The sequence below is a fragment of the Pinus tabuliformis genome, chromosome 9 (assembly GCF_031772625.1).
Source record: "Pinus tabuliformis cultivar Carrire ecotype Pingquan chromosome 9, CPIR1, whole genome shotgun sequence".
Taxonomy (NCBI): domain Eukaryota; kingdom Viridiplantae; phylum Streptophyta; class Pinopsida; order Pinales; family Pinaceae; genus Pinus; species Pinus tabuliformis.
Window position 1 is genome coordinate 1,278,692,310 of NC_142307.1, and position 22,263 is coordinate 1,278,714,572.

The 22,263-nt window shown below is 39.7% G+C and overlaps 1 protein-coding gene across 6 annotated transcripts in view; it reads left to right on the top strand.

Annotated features, from left to right (window-relative positions):
- Nucleotides 1–22,263, top strand: part of TGH (SWAP (Suppressor-of-White-APricot)/surp domain-containing protein) — a 302,427-nt gene that overhangs the window by 108,652 nt on the left and 171,512 nt on the right. For all 6 annotated transcript variants that reach the window (XM_089445357.1, XM_089445358.1, XM_089445360.1 and 3 more), the window contains exons 6-8: nucleotides 2,379–2,440; nucleotides 2,543–2,617; nucleotides 11,374–11,561. In XM_089445357.1, coding sequence (XP_089301483.1) covers nucleotides 2,379–2,440; nucleotides 2,543–2,617; nucleotides 11,374–11,561 — 325 coding nt within the window. The remainder of the gene's footprint in view (nucleotides 1–2,378; nucleotides 2,441–2,542; nucleotides 2,618–11,373; nucleotides 11,562–22,263) is intronic.

Genomic DNA, 22,263 nt, shown 5'->3' on the forward strand with positions numbered 1-22,263 from the left:
CTCAACCACATATTGTTCAGAGTGTTCCTTACAAAGCAAGTATTAGGCCTGGTGTTGACCAGGTAAATCTGTACATCGTAAGCTCCACCAAATCTGTATCTTTAAATCAATAAATAATGTGTCTATTAGAAATTCTTCATTTCAAACTTTTGAGGCCAAGTGAAACAGATTCTTGTGGTAGTTGGTGTTACTTCCTCTGTCACAAAAGTGGTTCCTCCTGCATTTGTTAAGAAGGCAAGCTACAAGTCCTTATGTCATTGCAGGCAAGTCCTTCTGCCACAGGACTGCTACTTTCTATATTATGTAAGCAAGTCCTTTTGCTTACTAGAGGTGTTTTCTTCAAGTAAGGCATACCGTTCTTTGATAATCTCAATGTTTGGCATATTTTTAAAGAGCTATTCTTTTCAATCCACCTAACTATCTTCATCAATACTGGAACCTCCTTGGTTACCTGTCATTGTCCTGGACATCTTGTACAATTTCTTCATAATTCGTTCTTCTCGAGTCTGGAAGAAAATATCCTTGCAGTTCACTTCGTCTTACATGGGAGATTCTTCTTGTCACAAATTTTACTTCATTCTTAGAATCATTACTTGTGCAACTTTTATGATGTACCTGCAATCCTCATACAGGAGGTTATGAAAGAAACAATTATAACCAAGTAAAAGAATATAAAGACTAAAGTTATCTAAGGAATAAAAGAACAATAGTAGTCAAGGGAGAAGGATATGAATTACTTATCTTTGACAAATTTGTCTTCTTGATTCTTGCTTCCTTGTAAACATCATTTTAAATCTTCCTGCAATCTTTATCAAGCCTATGTAGCTTCCATTCCTGCATTAAGCATTCCAAATCCAGTTCTAGGGTATCCCACAAACCCTGGAATTTACAATAGACTGTCCTTTGTCTGCAATATCTTTCATGATCTCAACCCATGTCATGGTCCTGGGTGCTTATCAATCTGTTTGTGAGCAGAGCAACAATATAGTTATTGTTCTCTCCCTTTTGTAGGAAAATTCTTCTTCCTACTATATAGCCTAGTACTTTCTGATTTTAATGTTTTTGTTGTATTACTATTGATATTTTTTGTGTATAATTTCTCAATGATATCTCTAACATAAAGGTAAATCGTTTGTAACTTGCAAACCAATTTAACTATATTAATAATATGGAAAGCAACTATGATAATAATATGGGACTCAATAACAATGGACGTTGTCATCCAAATTGAAGAGCAATCATAAAAAATGGATGTGGGCGACCAATGTTATAATGCTTCCATTGGGAAAATAGGGACATTATTTGAGTACTGATGATTGTTATCCTTTTTTTCTGTATAATTTTCAAGCACCATAACTAGTTTTTTGAGTAGTAATATTTGAGTATGTAACTTTGTAACCTGACAGATGATGAAGTTTATAATTTTCCTACAGTCAACGAACTCTGAATTCATTTGTCAATGTTCTTTGCAACCAAAATTTTGCAACATATTGTGGAAGATCAAACTATTAAAGTGAATAATTGTCATCTTACGAAGTTGTTTCTCCTTCATCCCTAATTCTGAGATTGGTATTCAGGGAGTTAGTTGGACCTAATCGTATTGGCCTTGAATTTGACCTAATTGTATTGGCTTTGAATTTGTCTGTTTACTTTTGTTTTGTATCATGGAAAGGACCAGGAAGTGTAGTTTACTTGGAACTCAGCACCAATAAGCTTAGAAGGGTTTTGTGTTTTTTTTTTTTGGAAATCTTATTTTTCTCCAAGGGGTTGAATTTGATATCATGGAGTTCTAAATATAAGCATCTCTAACCAACATGATTAATAAATTATATATTATAACTAGGTTATGATATATCGTAGCTAGGATATGATGCACATGCACACTACATCTATATATTATAACCAGGTTATGATATATCCTAGCAAGGATATGGTGCACATGCACACTACTACTATATAATATAACTAGGTTATGATATATCCTAGTAAGGATATGATGCACATGCACACTACATCTGTATAGATAGTTAAGTTCTTAAAATTTGGACATTCAAACTGAAATAAATTTGTGAGGCATTGGAACAAAGTTTTTCCTTCAACTAAAGAGCAACTGTGAATACACATTTCAAACTGATGGGCTGGGGAGTGTGTCCCTGATTAAAATGTATTCAGCACAATTTTTTTTGATAGGTTCATCTGCTGAATAAATAACAGTTCCAAGGTTACAAGTTTTAATATTTTGTAGCATGTTCTGGCAGTTCTAAAAAATACTCCGAATAACAAGCTTGCACTAGTTGGAATTCCACCTTATTGTCTAAAGCAGTTCCTTAATCCTTCAAAACTATTGTTTACGTATTGAGGTGCTCTTGAATTTGCAGGCCATCTGCGATCCCTGGACCCATTCCGGATGAAATAATTGTTCCAGTTGCTGAATCTATTGGTTCGTTGTTAATGCAGTTTCTGAAAATAAAAATTACTTCTTTCATTCTTCTGCACTGTTTCTATTTACTGAGCTAACTGTGTGCAAAATGCTTATGATCAGGTATGAAGCTACTGGTTAAGATGGGATGGCGCCATGGTCGATCCATTGGAGCAAGTGACATTGCTTCTATATCTGGTAACATTAATGAAGCTGAATGGTTCCTTTTTCCTTCATCCACCAATTTGTAATCTCCATGATGAGTTCTGTGTTTGGGTTATGTCTGAATGGTGTGAAAAGTCATTTCTTTGATACTCCAGGTATTGCTATTAATTATTGATTGATTATGCTGTTAAGACTTATGTAAGTAGTTTAAACTTTAACTGAACTGAATGGTTGCACTTTAATTATTGCTCCTATATAGAAGGAATGTTAGATCAGAAATCCTTGTAAGATTACTACTATATGGCTGTTGAAATAGAAAATCAATAAATGCAGATTAGGTCACCTAACTTAGTGTAATATCCCCAATTTTGTGAGCATGGGAATTTTGCCCAATTTTGGTAATATTAATTAAAAGGGGCAACTAGTATTTTGGAGAAATGTGGCAAGTATTATTTTATTGCAGATTGGCGGGAAATTTTTATTTTATTAAAATGGTGGAAAAAATAACTAAGTGGAAAATGGCCCCCACCAATAAAATATTATTAAAAGGAGTCTAGTCCAATTTTTGTGTTTTGCACCAAAATTCACAAAAAACCAAAAATGCTCAGAAAACTTCCAAAATTGGTCATGAAGTGCAAAATGAGGTGTGTCATGCTCTCATGGATGCTTCAACAAGCATCTCCAAGTTATCCCTCTCATTTTTGTCTTTTAGGGTTTCCTTTAGCTTGTTTTTCATTTGCTTGAGCTTGATGTTGCAAATCATGTTTCTGGTTTGATAGTGGTGGGCCATGTGCCTCAATAGCTGATTTTCCCTATTGGCCTTGTCAAGAAGCTGCTCTAGGTGGCCATTGACCTTACTTAGCCAATACTCTATCTTCATTGATCTCCAAGGCAATTCTGTCTTCAATGTCCAAGTCTTCATCTAGCAGGTTATGTTCTTTTTCTTTCTTCAATGCCCTTTTGAGTCCCTTGGTCCTTGGCTTCTTCTTTCCAACTTGTTTTTCCTGTTCATCATGTTCACCAGGCTCCAACATTGCTTTACCTTTGCCTCCTTGCTGCAACACCTTGGATTGCTCTTTCTCCATGATTAGCTGTTTGGCTTTAAGCTGCCATATTGTCCATGAGTTCTCTGATTTGGGAATCCTTCTCTTTGATAATTTGTTGCAAGTTTGAGGGTTCATCTGCTGCCTCCAAGTCAACTAATTCAAAATCATGTTCAATTAGCTCCTCATCTTGTACATGTGATCCCTGTTGTGCTGATGTAGAAGGCTTGGCCCTTTTCTCAACTTGAGAAGTAAACACAAGCCTTTTTCCTCTTTGATATATTCTGGTCACCTCAGGTTTAGGTGCCTTGGGAACCTCCACTAACTTGCTTGATGATCCTACCTCCACCTGTTGTTTTGATGTGTCTTGGTGATGACTTGATGAAGTAGTTTCATGCCACTGCAAAGTTGTTTCTATGAAGGTATCCCATGCCATGTTCCTTTTTGCCAACTGATGGAGGACTACAATCTTTATTAAGCTGTGATGGAAAAGGCTAGGGTGATGCTCTTTGCCTTTCATTTGTACCTTCTCAGACATTTTGATAAGGCTTCTACACAAATAATTACACATGTTGAGAGGTTTTAGAGCTGTGAAATGCATTAGCAGCCTGATGTGGTACCCATACAATCTGGAAAATCTTCCCTCACAGGTGAAAAACTTCATTACAACCTTCATCAATGGCGCATACTTTTCCAACAGGTACCTGAATGGGATGATGTGTGAATGAGCCTCTCTATAGGGTGATTTTAAGAAAGGTCGGTATTGTTCAAGGTCTAAGCTCATGCCTTTGAACCAATACTCCCCATGATCAGGTATCGAGAGATGGCAACTACTGAGAATGTAAATTCAATCCCTGCTATGATGGCCTTTTCCCCTTTCAGATTGGTGGCAATCCAATCAGTGAGCTTGCTCATGGAAACCTACTTCACCCACCCTTTGACAAAACCCTAGGCAACTGACATCTTCAAAGCACTGTTTAATGAATGGTGAGGAGTTGATTTCATTGCAGTTTGTAGGCTCATACCTCAGGATCCTCCCTCCTTTATGATGTTTTATCTTTTTTGATGGTGAAGAATCTCCCTCCATTTTGATAAAAACCTTGTTGAACAACTTAGAAGAGCAAAGAATAGGAATGCAAGCTTAATTTTGAATTTTGGGTGAGTTTTGGCAAGTTTCGGGCGACTCTGTCCCAAGTGCAGTGCAGTTCACAAAAGCGCAACGCCAACTTGCAAACCACTTTTGGAGGCCTTAAAATGCTCCAAATTGTGAACTTGATAGCTCATTGGAAAGCTCTTGAAGTCTGCTACAAGATGGACACCTCAAGAATGTAATTTGGACACTCTAGCAGGGAGAAAAATTAATTTTTCCAAGGTCACTTAAAAAACGCAGGGTGTCTCTAACAAAAGCGTAGTGCCAACTTGCAGAGCACTTTTGACTGCCTTCCTGGAGGATTTTTGGGCTGAAAGTGGTATGGTTGGAAAGATTATGATGTCTGCTACACAATAGAGTCCTTAAGCACTGCCAAAACCTGCTCCAAACCCTTGAAAAACTGTCTTGAAGTCAAGCTGTCCAGAAGTGCAGCAACTCTCCCGTAGCAAGTGTAGTTTGGGCATTTCTTTCAAATCATAACACCTGTGCATAAAATGAAGGAGGTTTTTGTTCCTTGGCCTATCATTGACAAAAACCTCTTTCACTTTTGTAAAATTCTTCTCCATTTGGTCAGAAACATATTTTGAAGCAAAACTGTCCCTATGAGAAATGATGAGACGAGGTAGTGTACTGCAGCATTGTCTTATTTGAAATAAAACATTACCTTTACCTTTATTTTTCTTTCCCTAAGCTGCTAACTCCCTTTACCCACTGAATTACATGATGGACATGTTTTTGTTTTGACATATGGTATCATGATGACACATGGAGTGAAACCCTAGACCATGACCTAAAATGAGGAATTTAACCATTTCATGACCCAAGACACTTAAATGAAGATATGATACCTCGAAGAAGACAATGACCATGATGAGTGATGAAGACCATGAATAAGTTAAGGGAGCAGCAGTGACCTAGACACAACAGCCAGTGACCAAATTTTATTTTGAAACCTAATGAAATGATAAAATTTGACCTCGATACCCTAACAAACCTTGTAAGAGAATATTTAATCACTGGTGACATGCTGAATTGACTAACACTAAGAGGTGGGAGGGGCCGTAGCAACAGGACAAGTGATGGGACTCAAATTGCATACAGATAGACCAGAACCCGATGCAACAAGTGATAAATTGGCATATACAGAATTAAAAACATGACAAGATATGGGAGGAGAGGATATGAGTGTAACCAGAATCAAACCAGTGCCAGAGGAGTGAGATCTTGTGACCCTTGTAGAAGGAGGCCGAGCATCCGGTTGTAGAGGAGTCTTCCCAGTCTCCCTCTGTCGCCTCGGGGGTTCTGTTGATGCATTTTGTGCAGGAGTCAATCTAATATCCAAATGTGTTTGTGTGCCCGTTGTCGTTTGTCTCTTAGGAGACTTGATATGAACAGATGTGATCAACGGGTAATCCTTGTACAAATGACCGACTTCATGGTAGCACCTGCACCGGATTGGTGCCCCCTCATAATCCAGGATCTGCCATCTGATGAGCTCCCTATATTGCAAGCGGAGACTTTTCACTAGTCCTTCTCTGGTATCCAGGTGTACTAGAATTCTGGCAATGGCAATGTTTCCGATTCAATGTATGATCTATCATGATCTAGGTATACCCCAGATCGTCCCCAATGCACCTGAATACATCCTTCGACCATAATTACAGAGGTAGTCCTGGTAGTCGAACCCATATTGGTCCCGCCCCCAATTTTTCTTTATTAGGATCAAAAAGTGGCGACCATCGCTTAAGCAGTATCGATGTCATTTCTATGTGCCAGTACTTGGACAACACCTAATTTTCCTGGTCGGAGTTTGTGAAAATGAGGGCGAACCTTCCGCGCGTCATGGTAAGTACTAAGAACAACTGACAGTTGATCCAGGATATGTCCCCAAATTTCCACAGTCCATCGTTTTAGCCTTGTCGTGGTATAGTTCCGGCCTCTGACTCTTCCGGCAATCATTGTGCTCTCAGTGTCTGATGCCTGCAACATGCTTATGCCTTCTCCAAATACTAGCAGTCGCCCACGCTTCGCACCTTAGTACACTTTGATTTTTTGCTGCATGTCCTCTGAGGGTGATCTACTGGGAATGTTCAGGTGCCTCTGGCTGGTTATCATCTGAGTCTGATACCCTAGTTTCTTCTTGGGTTGGTATTTGTTGAGATATGCCCTTGAAACATCTAGAGGTACGAACTGAGTGCTGTGGGCAAGTAACCCTTGGGACGACCCCTGGGTTGTCAGGTATGTTAAGCCCTAGGTTCTCGAGGCCAAATGTAGCTGCTTCGTGATCGAGTAAACCCCCAGCTGCCACAGATGTTTCTCCAGGTCCAGATGTTTGATATGCAGTCTGTTCAAATTCCCAATATTGTAGCTCGGAAGGAGACGATATCTTGAGTACCAGTTGAGGCTAGTCGTCTTGTAAATTATATATGAAAGCCAAAGATGCTGTAGGGGTCGGTTGCACAAACCCTAGATCGTTGAGGGTGGACACTTCATCCTACATATTAGTTATAAATGCCCCAACTTGGTCATCCGTTTCACGGGGGTTCTCCGGTGATTGCCTAGCTAGACGCTGAGGTGGATCATCTGTCCATATTGGCGTTGTATCCATCGAGTCTGAAGAGTAGTCAACTATCTCTTCCTCCATGCTAACGACATTTGATAACAGATGTTTCTATTCCGATGAAAGTGCTCAGAAACAGTTGCTGCCTCTTGCCGACAAATTCCTTGCCTAGAGGATATTAATTTGCCCAGAGGATATTCTCGACTGCCCTCCGATTGGCCAATTACCCCTTCCCCGCATTCTCCTTGCCGCACTTGTTCCAAAAAATTACTAACCCCATCCAAGCCCGTCGGGAGCCCTAAGGTCGCCGGTTGGTACCAGTGTCGTCGCCATTTTTGTCTAGTTGCCCCTGTCGTTCTTAGGTTTCTGCCGCGTTCCTAGGGTTTTTCCGCCACACCAGAGCTCCCATGTATCTTCCTGTATCTAATTGAAACATTAATAATCTCACGTTAAGAATAATTCTCTAATTTTACCTTGCATATCATGTTAAGCTAGTCTTGCATCTTAAAACTTACCTCCAAGCATAAGCTTGGTTGATAGATTTATAGGACAATCCTTCTCATTTAGCTTGAGGGGCCTCGACAACTCTTCAGTGGTTAACATGGTGGCCTTGCAGTCATCAGAGGCACAACCTCTGCAGTGCCAAAGGCATTGGGTGATAGGAGCCTAACAAAAGGTATCGTTAATCAAGCCCTTGCTTGCTTCCTGTTGGCCTCCTTCCCACAACCTACCTTGGAGCCCAACTTCAAAACAGTTAAGGGAATGTCAAACTTAGAGTAGGCATTTAATTAAAATTAACCAACATCTTTGCATTTTATGTAGGTCTTAGGAATTGCATTTCATGTAGGTCTTAGGAATTGCATTTCATATAGGATAGTAACACATTAAAGTAGCAGTTGTCCATCCGATACTTGGTCTCAAATTTATAAAGAAAGAGTGTTGAATCCATAAGGTACTGGTCTCAAATATATAAATTCAATCTAATCCTTAAAATCTTGCTAGATTTAACCAAGTGCTAGGCCACTCAATTGTGTCTCTCGAACTAGTTGGTTTCCAACTTGTCCTTCATCATCTCATTTCCATAGGGTCTACCCCCCATAGCTTTGCTGTTGGGAGGCAACTAGAATGGAGAGGTTGGGGATCAAGGTGACAACCCTCGACTTGAGTTGTTGTCACATTCCCTGTACAATTTGAGCGACAACAATGCCAAAATCAAGATTGTAGATCATTATGCTCTCAGATGGAATCAAGACTGTAGATTAGTGTGCTTAGAGCTCATGCCCACACACTTATCATATGCTCTCAGTCTGTGCCCTTTAATTCATGCTCTCAACACTGTAATCAACTTGAAGGCCCCGTGCCCAACACTTAAACAAAACGCACAAATCCTTTGCAACAACAGGACTTTGGCCTGATTTGACAAAACCTTCAATAATGTGAATATTCTTGTTACGTGCCATCGCGGTCTTGGGACCTTGGGTGGACATGGTAACCTTTCCACAATGCACTAACGGGTGGAGCTGGGGCGGGACACCAATTCTTACGACAACTAATGGACAAAATTCCATCCCGCGGTGAGACCTCAAACTTCGGTATCAACACATTCCATTGTTATAACAACTTCAACCACACTGGTGCACGACGTAAAATGTTTACTATAGACGACGGGGTTTATTCTCGTCTTTCGGGACCGTGGAAACTATACCTCCTAAGCTTTAATATTTCGCCAATATTAAAAAAAACGGCTGATGCACAATGTCTGTTTATGGCAACTAATGGATTTCTATGACTCTTCACTGCGGGGGTGCCATACCTCCTGAGCTTTAACTCAATTTTTAAATAGTCATCCCTCCTGAGATTAATTAAGGAACTTTGAAGCCTGAAACCTTGCCTGTTTGTGCTAAACAAGGAAAACTTTGATTGGCCATAACTCCTTCATCCTTTGGAGTTTTTTGGACTTCCATATACCATTGGAAAGATCCTTTCGAGGCCTATTCATCTGTGCTGCTTGCAAAGGCATTTAAGCTAGTCTACTATAGATAAGATTGCTCCGAAGTTTCTGCTCCTTAAACAACACCTCTCTCTTCAATGAAACCATCTTTAAAGCACCTTTGGCATTAATAATCTCTTCCATACAATGAAAACACCTTTGGCATCAATGACGATACTACTAACACATTTTCTAGAAAGGCCTAGTGCACATTTTTAGTGCTGTTTTCTTCTTTATTTTTGAAGGTTTTGGGTTTGGCTGTTTGGTTCCATTCTATCCTCCTTGTTCTTCTGATCTCAACCGAAGGATGCAATTTAAATGATAACCATATCTGTTGACTGTTTTGAAGTTATTTCCAGGACCATTCTTTGAGTCATATGATAATTGATAAGGATTTTAATCTAGTTTGTAATTAGAGGCTAGGTAGAAGATATGAATGGTCACAATTAGGGTTAGAACTGTCAACGTTAGAATTGTAGTACCTTCCGAAAATGATTAGGTGGAAGCTGTTATGAATGTTGAGTCTAAGGCTACGCATGTAAGAGATGGTTTGTTTGCTTTTCTTCTCTATGTAATTATTGATGATAATATTAAAAGTTGTCACATATCTTGGTTACTGATGCATTTGAGTACGTGAAATCAAATACAAATGGTCTAGAAGGAATCTGTGGCAATGTACCTACAATTACAAAAATGGCTTTATTAGATTGGCATGTTACAAAGGGCTAAATATATGCAGAAGGTATCTGCCGTTAATTCTATAGAGAGAAAAATATGTTTTCAGATGTAATACATTTATATGGGAAAATTCCAATGGCTGGCAATTAAAGGGCTTGTCTATCGTCATCAACTAAACTCTTCTGTCAGCATTAGTGCATGTCACCTGGGAATACTCTTGATTCCATTGAGCTGGGAAGACTCCTGATTTATTGTCATGCATTTAAGGAGGCCTGACCTCCTGCTCGCTCCTGTTTTCCACAACACACACAATTTCTGTGGTGATTTTGTTGCTGTCTCAGTTAAAATGAAACTCTTTAGGTGTTTCTATATGTATGGTTGGAAGGTGTGCATGCACCTTTCAAGTCTTTGATAATTGTTACTGTAACCAACTTTAGCAAGAATGATCCATTCTATAAAAATTTCCAAATTGATTAACAAGGTTCGTTGACAGGTCAGTGATATCTTTGTCGTGAGATCATAATGAAATGCAATAAACAAGTAGATCTATATGCAACAGCATTCTGAGTTGTGCACAAAGTTCCTCAAAATGCACAATAAAAATATGTGAAAATCATTTAGAATGTACTGGGTCTCTATTCAAGTGCATATTCATTCATGATCATTAATTCAGTCAGAGAGGTCATATTCTTCAATATCATTTGCTTTCTGTTTAACTAATTATTGGAGTATTAGTGTGCCTCAAACACACATTTTAGGTATGTTAAGTTTCACAGACTGTTGCCTTTTAATGCGTAATTTGGTAAGAGACATTATCTTAGATGGGGAAGGTTGCATAAAGTGGTCCTTCTCTTGAGAGTTGTTTGGTTTTTGAGACATGCTTCTTACTATTTAAATAAAAGCATTAATTTCCATTGACATTTCTGATCATTGATGATTACTCGCAAGTTTATGATGCTTAATGCGGATAAAATAACCTATTTATGCATTCTATACATTATCATGTTGCAACCCTCGACTAAAAATGATGAAATGCTTGAAGTAATTGTTTTCATTTGTTTGATATGGTTGCCAAATAATGGGGACATGATCAGTCGGCATTAATTTCCATTGACATTTCTGATCATTGATGATTACTCGCAAGTTTATGATGCTTAATGCGGATAAAATAACCTATTTATGCATTCTATACATTATCATGTTGCAACCCTCGACTAAAAATGATGAAATGCTTGAAGTAATTGTTTTCATTTGTTTGGTATGGTTGCCAAATAATGGGGACATGATCAGTCGGCATTGGATGCAGACAACTGGTAAGTTTTATGTGACCCCTATGCTTATTTAAAATTCTTGTCCTTTCTTTTGCAGAGTCACGTCGGGAGGCTCGAAAAGCTTTCCTTGCATTGGCACAAAATAATGAATCCTCTCTTTCACCAAAAACAGTATACGGTGTTGAAAGACAACCACTTATGCAAAGTGAAGTCATTGGAGATGAAAAAACTAATGAATTGGATGAGGATGTTGATGCTGTGGTTCAGGCTCATCGTAGCACACCTGTATGTCTTGTTTATGTGGGAAGAACTGATATTTTATCTGTACAGTATTTGTTTTCATTTCTGAAAAAGTCAAGCTATAATCAGTCTTTTATTTATGTAATTTACTTGTAATAAATTTGTAGTCAAAAGGAAAGAGATAAAAGACCATAAGAGCTTTTATAATTTTAAATAAGGGCATTGCCTGAATATTTGCAAGCTTCTAATATTCACTAGGGATAACTTGAAGTGTTTTTACAAGGAAATCTGCACTAAGGTCAGTTGATAAGCTCAGTACAGTAGCTTTGAGTTCCACAATACAAGGTAGTTGTAAGTCTTCTATTACTTGAGCTATCATACATCCAGTTATATATGGTCATCATAACAAATTATATTTGAAGAATGACAGAACTCAGCTGGAGCTGGAAGGTCCTGTTAATTATCTATTAATTGTTTTCATGGTCCCACGAAATACGTTGTCTTGAATCATGAGCACTTTCACTGTTATCTTCATGTGTCTGCTGTGAATGCTTTTGGTATAGAGCACTTTTCCCATGCTTATTTCTTTTGTTTTCTCCATATGTTACACTTGGATGCTACTGTAATAGCTAGTTCATAGTGCCCTGCTGTTGATATGTATTGAAGCAACATTTCTTCATAAATAGAATCACAATAAGGGTTGGCAAGCTTGGATATTGTTTCTGTAATAATTGGCAAACTTAATGCAATGTAGGTGTCCATGATTATATTATTCTCACTGTTTTGGATATCTGCTTGCTCATAGAAGGAAAATATTATGGACTTTTGATAGGCCAAAGAGATGATAAAATTGTAACATCACTCAACAGCTATGTTGCAGGAAATGCCACCTCAGGTGCAGTTCTGTATTTGTTAAAATTGGAAACTAGGGCCAAACTCCATCTGGGTCTTCTTATTTATGACAGCTAATATTTTTCTTGGATCCCTCTCATCATGGCGATATGAATTTATTAGTGTTACGGGACAATTCGTCAAGGTCGGCCAACAACCAAATAAACCCCACTTTTGCTCAACGTTTTAGTATAAATAAAGGAGGACTTCAAGTCATTTAACACTCATCTCTTGTGATCTCACTCTCCCCTTGTTTTGGGTTTTTGGTGGAAGAGGAGGTCTAGAGGAGATGCCTTCTACGCAGCCCAAAGAAGGGTCATCTAGGAGAGCCCTAGCCACAGACTTGTAGGAGATCTGGCCACAGATCTAAGAGGCCCTAATCCGCAGCTAGAAGAGCCCTAATCCGCAGCTAAAGGGAGCTCTAATCCACAGCAAAGGGAAGGACCTAATCCGCAGCTAGAGGAAGCCCTACCTAGCCCTACCTAAGGGTGGTATGAAGATGCCCTAGCTGCAACAAGAGAGGATCAAGAAGAGGACAGTTTGCTGGGTTGATTAGCGGACTGTCCTCAGACTGTTTGAGGGCTATCAAGACAAGTCCGAGTTGCTGTTCAAGGGCCGACTTGCTGGGTAGTGAAGGCCGAAGAGCTAGAGGGACAAAACGCTGAAGAAGGTTTGTTTGGGCATGCGTAGGGACTGTCTCATGACAGTGCTAGGCTGCATGCCTTAGCACACAGAAAGAGATGCGTAGAGGGCTGTTAAGGTGGACTAGCCCCTTAGAAGGCAGCGTGGACAAAGAGGAGGCTTCACTAGGAATGCTGCAAACCTTTGAGGGTTGGTTTGTGGATTGTCATAAGGGTTTAGGGCTGCAGCACGTGCCCTAACCAGGGCTGTCACAAACGCAGAAGCAAACATCAGTTCAACAGTGTTTTGCAGGGGTGTTGGATCCTAGTTTAGGATCAATACTACAGTTGGTTGCTGTCCTGAAAGGTCACCTAGCTGCTGTTGTTGTAGGTGACAACAGGGCCATGTTTGGGTATGATATGCTGGACATATTATGGGACAGAAGCAGTATGTACAACAACATGTATAGGTACAACTGTTGCAGTGGAAGCAATATGTACAACAACATGTATAGGTACAACTATTGCAGTGGAAGCAGTATGTACAGCAGCATGTATAGGTACAACTGTTGCATAGTGGAGGCAGTATGTACAACTGTAATGATTGCAGCATAGTGGAGGCAGTATGTACAAAAGCATGTATGGGTACAACTGTGAGTGGTGCAGCATAGTGCACCGTGATGGGTACAACCATGACTGGTTGCATTTCCGTGACAAGAGCAGCTCAGTGAATGGGTGCAGCATGATGACGAGATGCAGTGCGATGAAGAATCAGTTGAAGCAGCATGTCTTCAACTGATCTTATGTATCATCTTCTTAAAGATGATCTATGCTCTTATCTAGATAAGTCAAAGTGTTGACTTCTGTTGTAAATGTACTATCTCTTTCTCTCTCTATGTGCTGAACTATTGAAGAACATATAAGAAGAATTGATCAAGGGTTTCCCCACATTGGGGTTTGTCCCTGGCTAGCACCACATCTTGTGTCCTCTTGTCTTGGCTTGTCTTCTGCAATTTATGTTTATGTTCTATCTACAGTTTACTTTAATGCTGATGTGATTGCTAATCTGGAAAAGATATTGAGCTAATTATAAAAATTGAAATAAATTGCTCTAAGCATAGAACATACATAAACTTAATAGTACTGAAACACGAAAATGCGTGTGGTATGGTCTTGAAGTGTCTTTGGCCATATGAATGCATCACACATGTTGGAAACACATTTTGTATTGTTGGAGACATGTTTTTGAGCCATACCAACATTCGTATATGTTTTTCCAACACTAAATCTATCTATTTTGACTTGGTTGGAGTTAGTTTTTAACTTAGGTTTGACCAAAAATGTTGGTAATTAATGGTAGTGTTAAAGACCTTTTCTTTCCCATGAGGAATATCTTTATATTCCATATGAGGAATATTCATGTTTTGGTCCTCGAGCGACTGCAGACTGCCTAGACAACAAGGCTCAAAGCCAATACAAGAATTATTAATTGTGAGCTCAACTTGTCACATGCAGGAATTGAACCTAGGTGGGGAGGATAACAACATTTCTCCCATTGACTGGAGCTAAACCCAATTCACGGTAGTGTTAATTTTTGAAGTGTTAATTCCTTTATCTTTTCTTTTTATCCAATTTCCTTTATCTTTGTTTTTCGTCCTTTTTCTTAAATATTTGACATTAACATTAATCATTTCAGGATGTTCGAGAGTGGTTCCAATCAATGTGCAGGATCCGCCCCCCCTCCCCCCCAAAGGATCTGGAGGCGGAACCGCATCCCGTACGGATCCTTCGGTGGAACCGCGGATCCGAAAATCAGATTCGCGGGGGCCCAATTCACGGTTCCGATTGCCCGATCTGCGGATCCGTGGAGGTTTGAGCATGTATCCACCCCGGATCCGAGAGAAGGTGGACAACTCACACAGTTTCGAGGGGCTTTTTGTTGTTGTTGGAAATTTCGAATTGTTATGTGAGGAACTAAGCTTTCCGAATACTCCCAAGGTGCCCCTTGATGCTCCGTAGACACTTCCTAGATGCTCCCTAATGGTAATGTTGAGTTCTTAAAGTAAAAGTGACATTCTCCTTTATCTTTCATTTCCTTCCTTTTACTTAAATTTTTAACATTACCATGAAATGGCTTAGGATGTTTGAGAGTGGTTCCAACCTCATCAGACTTCATATGGAGAAAATAGAATTTCATATCCCATTCAAAATTCAACAGACTTAACAGTTTTCAGGATCAATGGGATTGTGGTCTTTCATTGGATTATATCATGTATGAGAGCATGTGATTGACATTTAATCAAAAGCATTGAGCCCTATATGTACCCTAGTGTTGGTGTTGTTGATTGTTGAACTACTTTGTCACGGCCTTAGCAAAAATGTACCCTTCACTCAAGTCAAAATCATTGATCAGGCATGTTAAGCTTTCTCTACCATATTATAAGGCTTGAATTAGGCTATTTGATCAAAATTGGGCAATGTTCACTGATATCCCTAGAGAATCAAAGTAGAGGCAAAGACTAGACAAGAGAAGAGGAATCTAGATTCTAGATGGTGTTTATTTTTGGGTAGCATCGGATGTGCTTTAGCTTCGAAAATTTGTGGAGGCGCTAGAACACATGAGATCTCAGAGACCTAGAAATCGTTTGGTGAAATTCCACATGGATTGTATATTATTAAAATAATTAATATTTTTAATGGGGTTCCTAAGTCTAAATTTAGGAAAATTAAAATATTAATGGTTATTAATGAAAATATGGGTGAGAAGCTTCTAAGAGACGAGGATCAAGTTTAATTTAATCTTAGCCCTTAATTAGAGAGTAGATCACGACTGTTGATATCCCAACAGGAAAAGTATAAAGGAAGACTTGAGAGTCATTTGGAGACACACTGGGCAAATATTCAATAACCCGAGGGAAATTGATTCCCAGGGAGTAAGAGTTCGATTTCAGAGGGAGAGTTGTAGGGTGAAGGAAGAGGAGGGTATCAACATCAATTGGAGACTGAGGAGGAGGGGAGCAATGCATGAGAGGGACATCGTAGAGGGACAACTTAGAGAGGCAGTGCAACAAGGGACGCGGTCCTCACGCAAAAATGACGTAGAGGTGACGCAGTGAAGGCTGGAAGGTCCCTTGAGTGTCAGGATTTATCCAAAGGGTGGAGGAAAATTATCTCAGGTGTTTTCTCAGAGGTTTCTCTATGTTCTACAAATCATTCCTTGTAAAGAGATTCTTACTGAAGAATAATAAATAAACCCTCATCTGCGGCACCGGTTTTCCTGCATTGGGTTTTTCTAGGGACCATTGTCCAAAAATAACTGTGTTGATGTGATTGATTCTTGTGCTTGTATTTCACTGTTCTTTTCTCTATGCTATTATGTGACAACTGCAGTAGAATTTACTTTGATGTTTACTAAAGGGTTTTGTAAATAACTTATTGTAGAAAATAAGTAGGAGAAATAAATCAGTTACTGTAGTAGAATTTTGTGTTAGAAATTTTCACATGGTATCAGAACAGAGATCGGGCAACAGGATTAGAGAATCTATAATGAGTCGTGAGCATGATGCTGGAGCAGCAACTCGAAGGGACTCACGCAGTTCTCCCGGGAAAGAGGAAAGGACAAAGATTATAATGGATGACGACAATTTTGTGTTAGCTTCCAGACTGGAAGAAGAAGTCGCTTGCTTGGCAAATTCTGCTTCCTCTAAGGTTTGGTATATTGATAGTGGAGCTTCTGCGAACATGACAGGAATCTGAGAATGTTTCTCAAGCTATCAAGAAGTACAGATGAACTTCCAAATCACCATGGGAAATAAGTCAAAATGTACCCCCGTAGGAAGTGGTACTGTAGTTTCTCAAACAAAAGGGAGAAACCTCTAGTTTTCAGGAGGCCGTTCAACATCAAGTATGGGTAGATGCTATTGTGGAGGAATACAGTTCCATAATGATCAATGATGTCTGGGAAGTGGTACCTAGGCCTCATGACAGATCGATTATAGTTTCGAGATGGATCTACAAGGTCAAATATGCTGCAGATGGCAGTGTGGAAAAATACAAAGCTAGGTTCGTGGCTAAGGGGTATGCTCAGAAGGAAGGGATAGACTATGAAGAAACCTTCGCCCCAGTAGCTAGGTATACTTCTATTAGATCCGTGATATCCCTTGCAACATAGATGGGGTGGGAGATTCACCAGATGGACGTCAAGACTGCGTTCTTGAACAGGGTGATAGAAGAAGAAGTATACATTGAACAACCAGAGGGTTTTGAGACACATGAGAAGAAAACTCATGTATGTAGGTTGAAGAAAGCCTTGTATGGGCTTAAACAAGTGCCTAGAGCATGGTACGATCGAATTGATGGTTACTTGCAGAAGATGGGATTCGTCAAGAGTGACGCAGATCCCAACCTCTACTATCTAATTATAGAGAATGAGCCTCTAATTTTGGTGTTATATGTGGATGACCTTTTCCTGACAGGTTCATCCAGGCTCATCAAAGATTGCAAGGAAAACCTAGCTACAGAATTTGACATGAAGGATTTGGGACAGATGCATTATTTTCTGGGGTTGGAAGTTTGGCAGCAGAAGGGTGGAATTTTCCTTGGACAAGGGAGATACACTACAAATTTTTTAAAAAGGTTCAAAATGCAGGACTGTAGACCCATGGCTACTCCAATGATTACCAACTGGAAGAAGATTGATGCGTCTAAAGATAAAGAAGTAGATCCCACCTTGTACAGGTAGCTCATAGGGTCCCTGATGTATCTGGTCAATACCAGGCTAAACATTTGTTACGCTGTCAACACCCTCAGTCAGTTCATGGTGGAACCGAAGAGGGCGCACTGGGAAACAGCTAAGCATGTTCTCAGATATATACGAGGAACAATCGAGCATGGATTAATGTACACCCGAGGCAATGATATTATGTTGAGTGGGTTCACTAATGTAGGAATTTACAGGGTAAGTTCCTCAGAAAGAATACCAAAAGGACACCGCTCACAACCAGATCTCAAATCAATACACCAGTATTTTTGACGTGGTTAAAACCCTCAAAGTGCAAGGAGGGAAACAGTTCACTGCCTGTCCCAACGTGGGTACTACAGGCAATTTATTAATCAAAGAATGAAAATTTACATAAGCTTCTCTCATGCACGGATTACCCGAACAATGACCCTGCATGCGCTTTAAATAGAACTCATGGACCAATCGGGTGTCAAGCCACGGATCAAGTGTCGGTAATACCGAGGTGAGAGTGAACCGTCGGATCACTACATATCGTGACCGTCGGATTGTAAGTAACAAAATGTACAACGGTAAAGAAATACACTTTACCTAACTCTAACCTAACTCTATACTAGACCAAGTTGAACTTAACTATATCCTATGTGTCGGAATATCCTAACATCCCCCCTTAAGAACAACTTGGGATAGGATTGAAGGATTTACAAATATGACACAATAGGAGAAGGAAGGAGGCACTAGAAGCCTATCCCCCCTTAGTGACAACTTCCTGAACTCCAAGCATATATCGAAGTTTAGTGAACTTCGCCTCTGTGAGAGCCTTTGTGAAGATGTCTGCAACCTGATCATCTGTTGGACAATATTGCACTTCAAGAACATGGTCATGAATGAGCTTTCTGATGAAGTGCATGTGTAGTTCAATGTGTTTGCTGCGCTGATGCTGGACTGGATCTTTGCATAGCTGAATGGCACTTTGATTATCACACCAAAGTGTGGTTGGATGCTGCTGCTCAAAGCCAAACTCTGATAGGATCTGGCGAAGCCACAAGGCTTCCTTACTAGCTTCCACGGCACCACGATACTCTGCTTCTGCTGACGAAAGAGAAATGGCAGCCTGTTTCTTACAAGCCCATGTAATAGGTCCTGAACCAAGAGTGAAGACATAACCGGCAGTAGACTTCCGATCATCAGGGTCACCAGCCGAATCAGAATCAGTGAAACCAACTAACAGAGGAGCTGCTTTGGCACTGTAATGAATCCCAAACTGTATTGTACCTCGAACATAACGAAGTATTCTTTTAGCTGCTTTCCAATGACTTTCACGGGGGTTTTGCATAAAACGAGCAACAAGGCCAACAACAAAGGAAAGATCAGGACGAGTATGGGTTAAATACAAGAGTTTTCCGACAAGTTGATGGTATAAGGTAGCATCAACTTCAGGAGAAGTACAAGAGACTGAAAGTTTGACTCCAGACTGAAAGGGAGAAAGGGCTGGCTTACAGTCTTCCATGTGAAAATGACGAAGAATATCACAAGCATACTTGGACTGGGAAAGGAAAATACCCTCTTGGGATTGCAAGACTTGAAGACCGAGAAAATAGTGTAAGTGTCCTAAGTCTGTCATTTCAAATTTCTTTTTAAGGCTGGACTTCACATGGTTTATAAGGTTGGGATCACTACCAGTAAGAATAAGATCATCAACATAAAGAACAAGGATGATAAGAGAGTTGCCCACTTTCTTGGTGTAGACAGTATTGTCAGAATGACACCTAGAAAAGCCAGATTCTAAAAGAAAGCTATCCATTTTGGCATACCAAGCCCGAGGAGCTTGCTTGAGGCCATAAAGGGATTTCTTAAGTCGACAAACAAGGCTGGAGTCTGTTTGTATGAAGCCAATGGGTTGTTCCATATAGATTTCTTCCTGCAAGTCCCCATGCAAGAAGGCAGATTTAACATCCATCTGATGGACTTCCCATTTTAAAGAGGCAGCAAGGGAAAGAACAAGGCGGATAGAGTTCATTTTGGCAACAGGGGAGAAGGTTTCAGTGTAGTCAATGCCTTCAACCTGTGAAAAGCCCTTAGCAACGAGACGAGCTTTATGTTTATCAACTTTCCCATCTGGTCCATACTTGGTTCTGTAAACCCATTTACATCTAACAAGTTTGCGTCCCTTTGGTAGAGGAACAAGATCCCATGTATCATTTGTCATCAATGAATGATATTCTTCATTCATAGCTGCTTCCCAATGTGGATGGCCTGAAGCTTCTGCAAAAGTGTCAGGATCATGATTTACTGGAGCTTGAGCCAGTAAAGAAGAGGCTCTTTCAAACTGAGAACGTGTACGTCGCTGATCTGTAGGATCACCGGCAAGATCACCTGCTGCATCCCGAGTAGCACGGACCCATCTTGGAAGTTGAGGATCCTGAGAAGGTGGGGGAGGATTATCATCCTCGCTTTCATCATCTGAAGAAGAAATGTTTTCAAAAGTAGAAGAGATAGGAAGAGGTGGCACATCCGCCGGACTAGGCTCGCAGGCCGATTTATTTTCATCAAATTTTACATCTCTTCTAATGATAACATTTTTGGACTTAAATGGAATAAGTCTATAACCTTTTACATCTTCAGAATATCCAACAAAAGTACATTTCTCACTCTTAGGTTCTAAAGCTTTATGCTTTTCATCTGGAATATGGGCCCATGCTTCACTTCCAAACACACGAAAGTGACTTACATCTGGTTTAATGGAACTCCAAGCTTCTTCTGGAGTGATATTCTCTAGAACCTTAGTAGGAGTGCGATTGATTATATAATTTGCACAATTAATTGCTTCGGCCCAAAAACTAAGACTGAGTCCTTTAGATTGCAGCATACAATTAGCCATTTCCTTTAAGGTGCGATTTTTCCTTTCAGCTACACCATTTTGTTGTGGAGTGTATGGAACAGTATGTTGCATTTGAATTCCATTTTCGGTGCAAAAGTTGATGAATGTGTTTTTAACATATTCTCCACCATTATCAGTTCTTAGCTTAAGAATTTGATGTCCAGATTGTTTTTCAACAAAGGCTTTGAAGGCCAAAAAAGTGTTAAATACTTCGCTCTTGAGTTTTAAGAAGTATACCCAAGTGCGTCTGGAGAAATCATCAATGAAAGTTAAGAAGTACTTGCAGCCAGAGAATGAAGCAACAGGAAGAGGACCACATAAATCACTGTGCACAAGCTGTAAAGGGGCTGAGGCGTGCCAAGAGGCACGTTTGTCAAAACTGTCCCGATGATGTTTTCCGAGTACACATCCGGAACAAACACCATCTCTGCAAGATACCATAGGAAGACCTGTCACCATATTTTCTTTACATAGATGCTGAAGGGAGCGATAGTTTAAGTGACCAAATCGCTCATGCCAAAGTTTGCTCACTTCATCATTATGAGCAACAAATACTGAGGGAAGATTTGATGACCCAAAGTTGTGAAACTTATACAACCTTTTGGAATCATCAGCAAGACCAGTAGCTAGAATCTGTTTAGGATCTTTTAGATCCTTGATTACAACATCATGAGGTGAAAATTCAACAATTTTACCTTCACCTGAATGAGTTATCTGATAGACAGATAGAAGGTTGCAGGATAAGGTTGGAACACATAATACATCATTAAACTGACCATTTTCTAGATGAACAGTTCCAGTCCCTACAACATTAAGAGATCTATCATCACCAATATATATATTTTTGGTGTTACAATCATTTAAAGAAGAAAACATGGCTTGGTTTTTGGCCATGTGACAAGAGGCTCCAGAATCAATGAGCCACTCATGAGAATGAGAAGAAGAAGAAGATACATTTAATGCATAACCAGACTGAGATGATTGACAATGACATGCAGAAAGTGCCATTCCGGAAGTTGAAGTTGAAGTAGGCTCCACATGGATGTTATGTTTCTTCATTGCGGCTTCCAAGGCTTCCATCTTCTTAAAGCATTTAGATTCTAAGTGGCCATCTCGATTACAAAAGTTACAATGTCTATCAGTCTTCTTCCATTTGTTTTTATTGGTCTTATCATTTTGCTGAAATGATCTTTCATTTTGAGGCTGAGATGGTTTAGGACCATTCTTTTGAGGATATGACTTCTTAGGATTCTTTGAATTTGGTTGCTGCTGGGCGGCTAACGCTTTCGTGGAAGAGTTTCCAAGATTAAGAAGACCAAGGTGTAAGAGTTTTTCTTGTTCTCTTATTAAGGAATCACAAAAGGAGTCAAAGGAAGGGGCCTTGTAGTCTTGTCCTTGACAAATGAAAGCTTCCCTTGTAGAATGGAAAGTGGAAACAAATACAGAGTAGGCTGGTCCCAACTTAGTAAGGATGGAATAAATAAGGTTACCATCTTCTTTCTTAACTTTAACACCTTCCAAGAGATATCTAAGGGTCTTGAATTTGGACAAGAAATCTTCAATGCAAGAAAAATTATTAGGATCCAAAGTAAGCAGCTCATTTTCAAGTTGATGGGC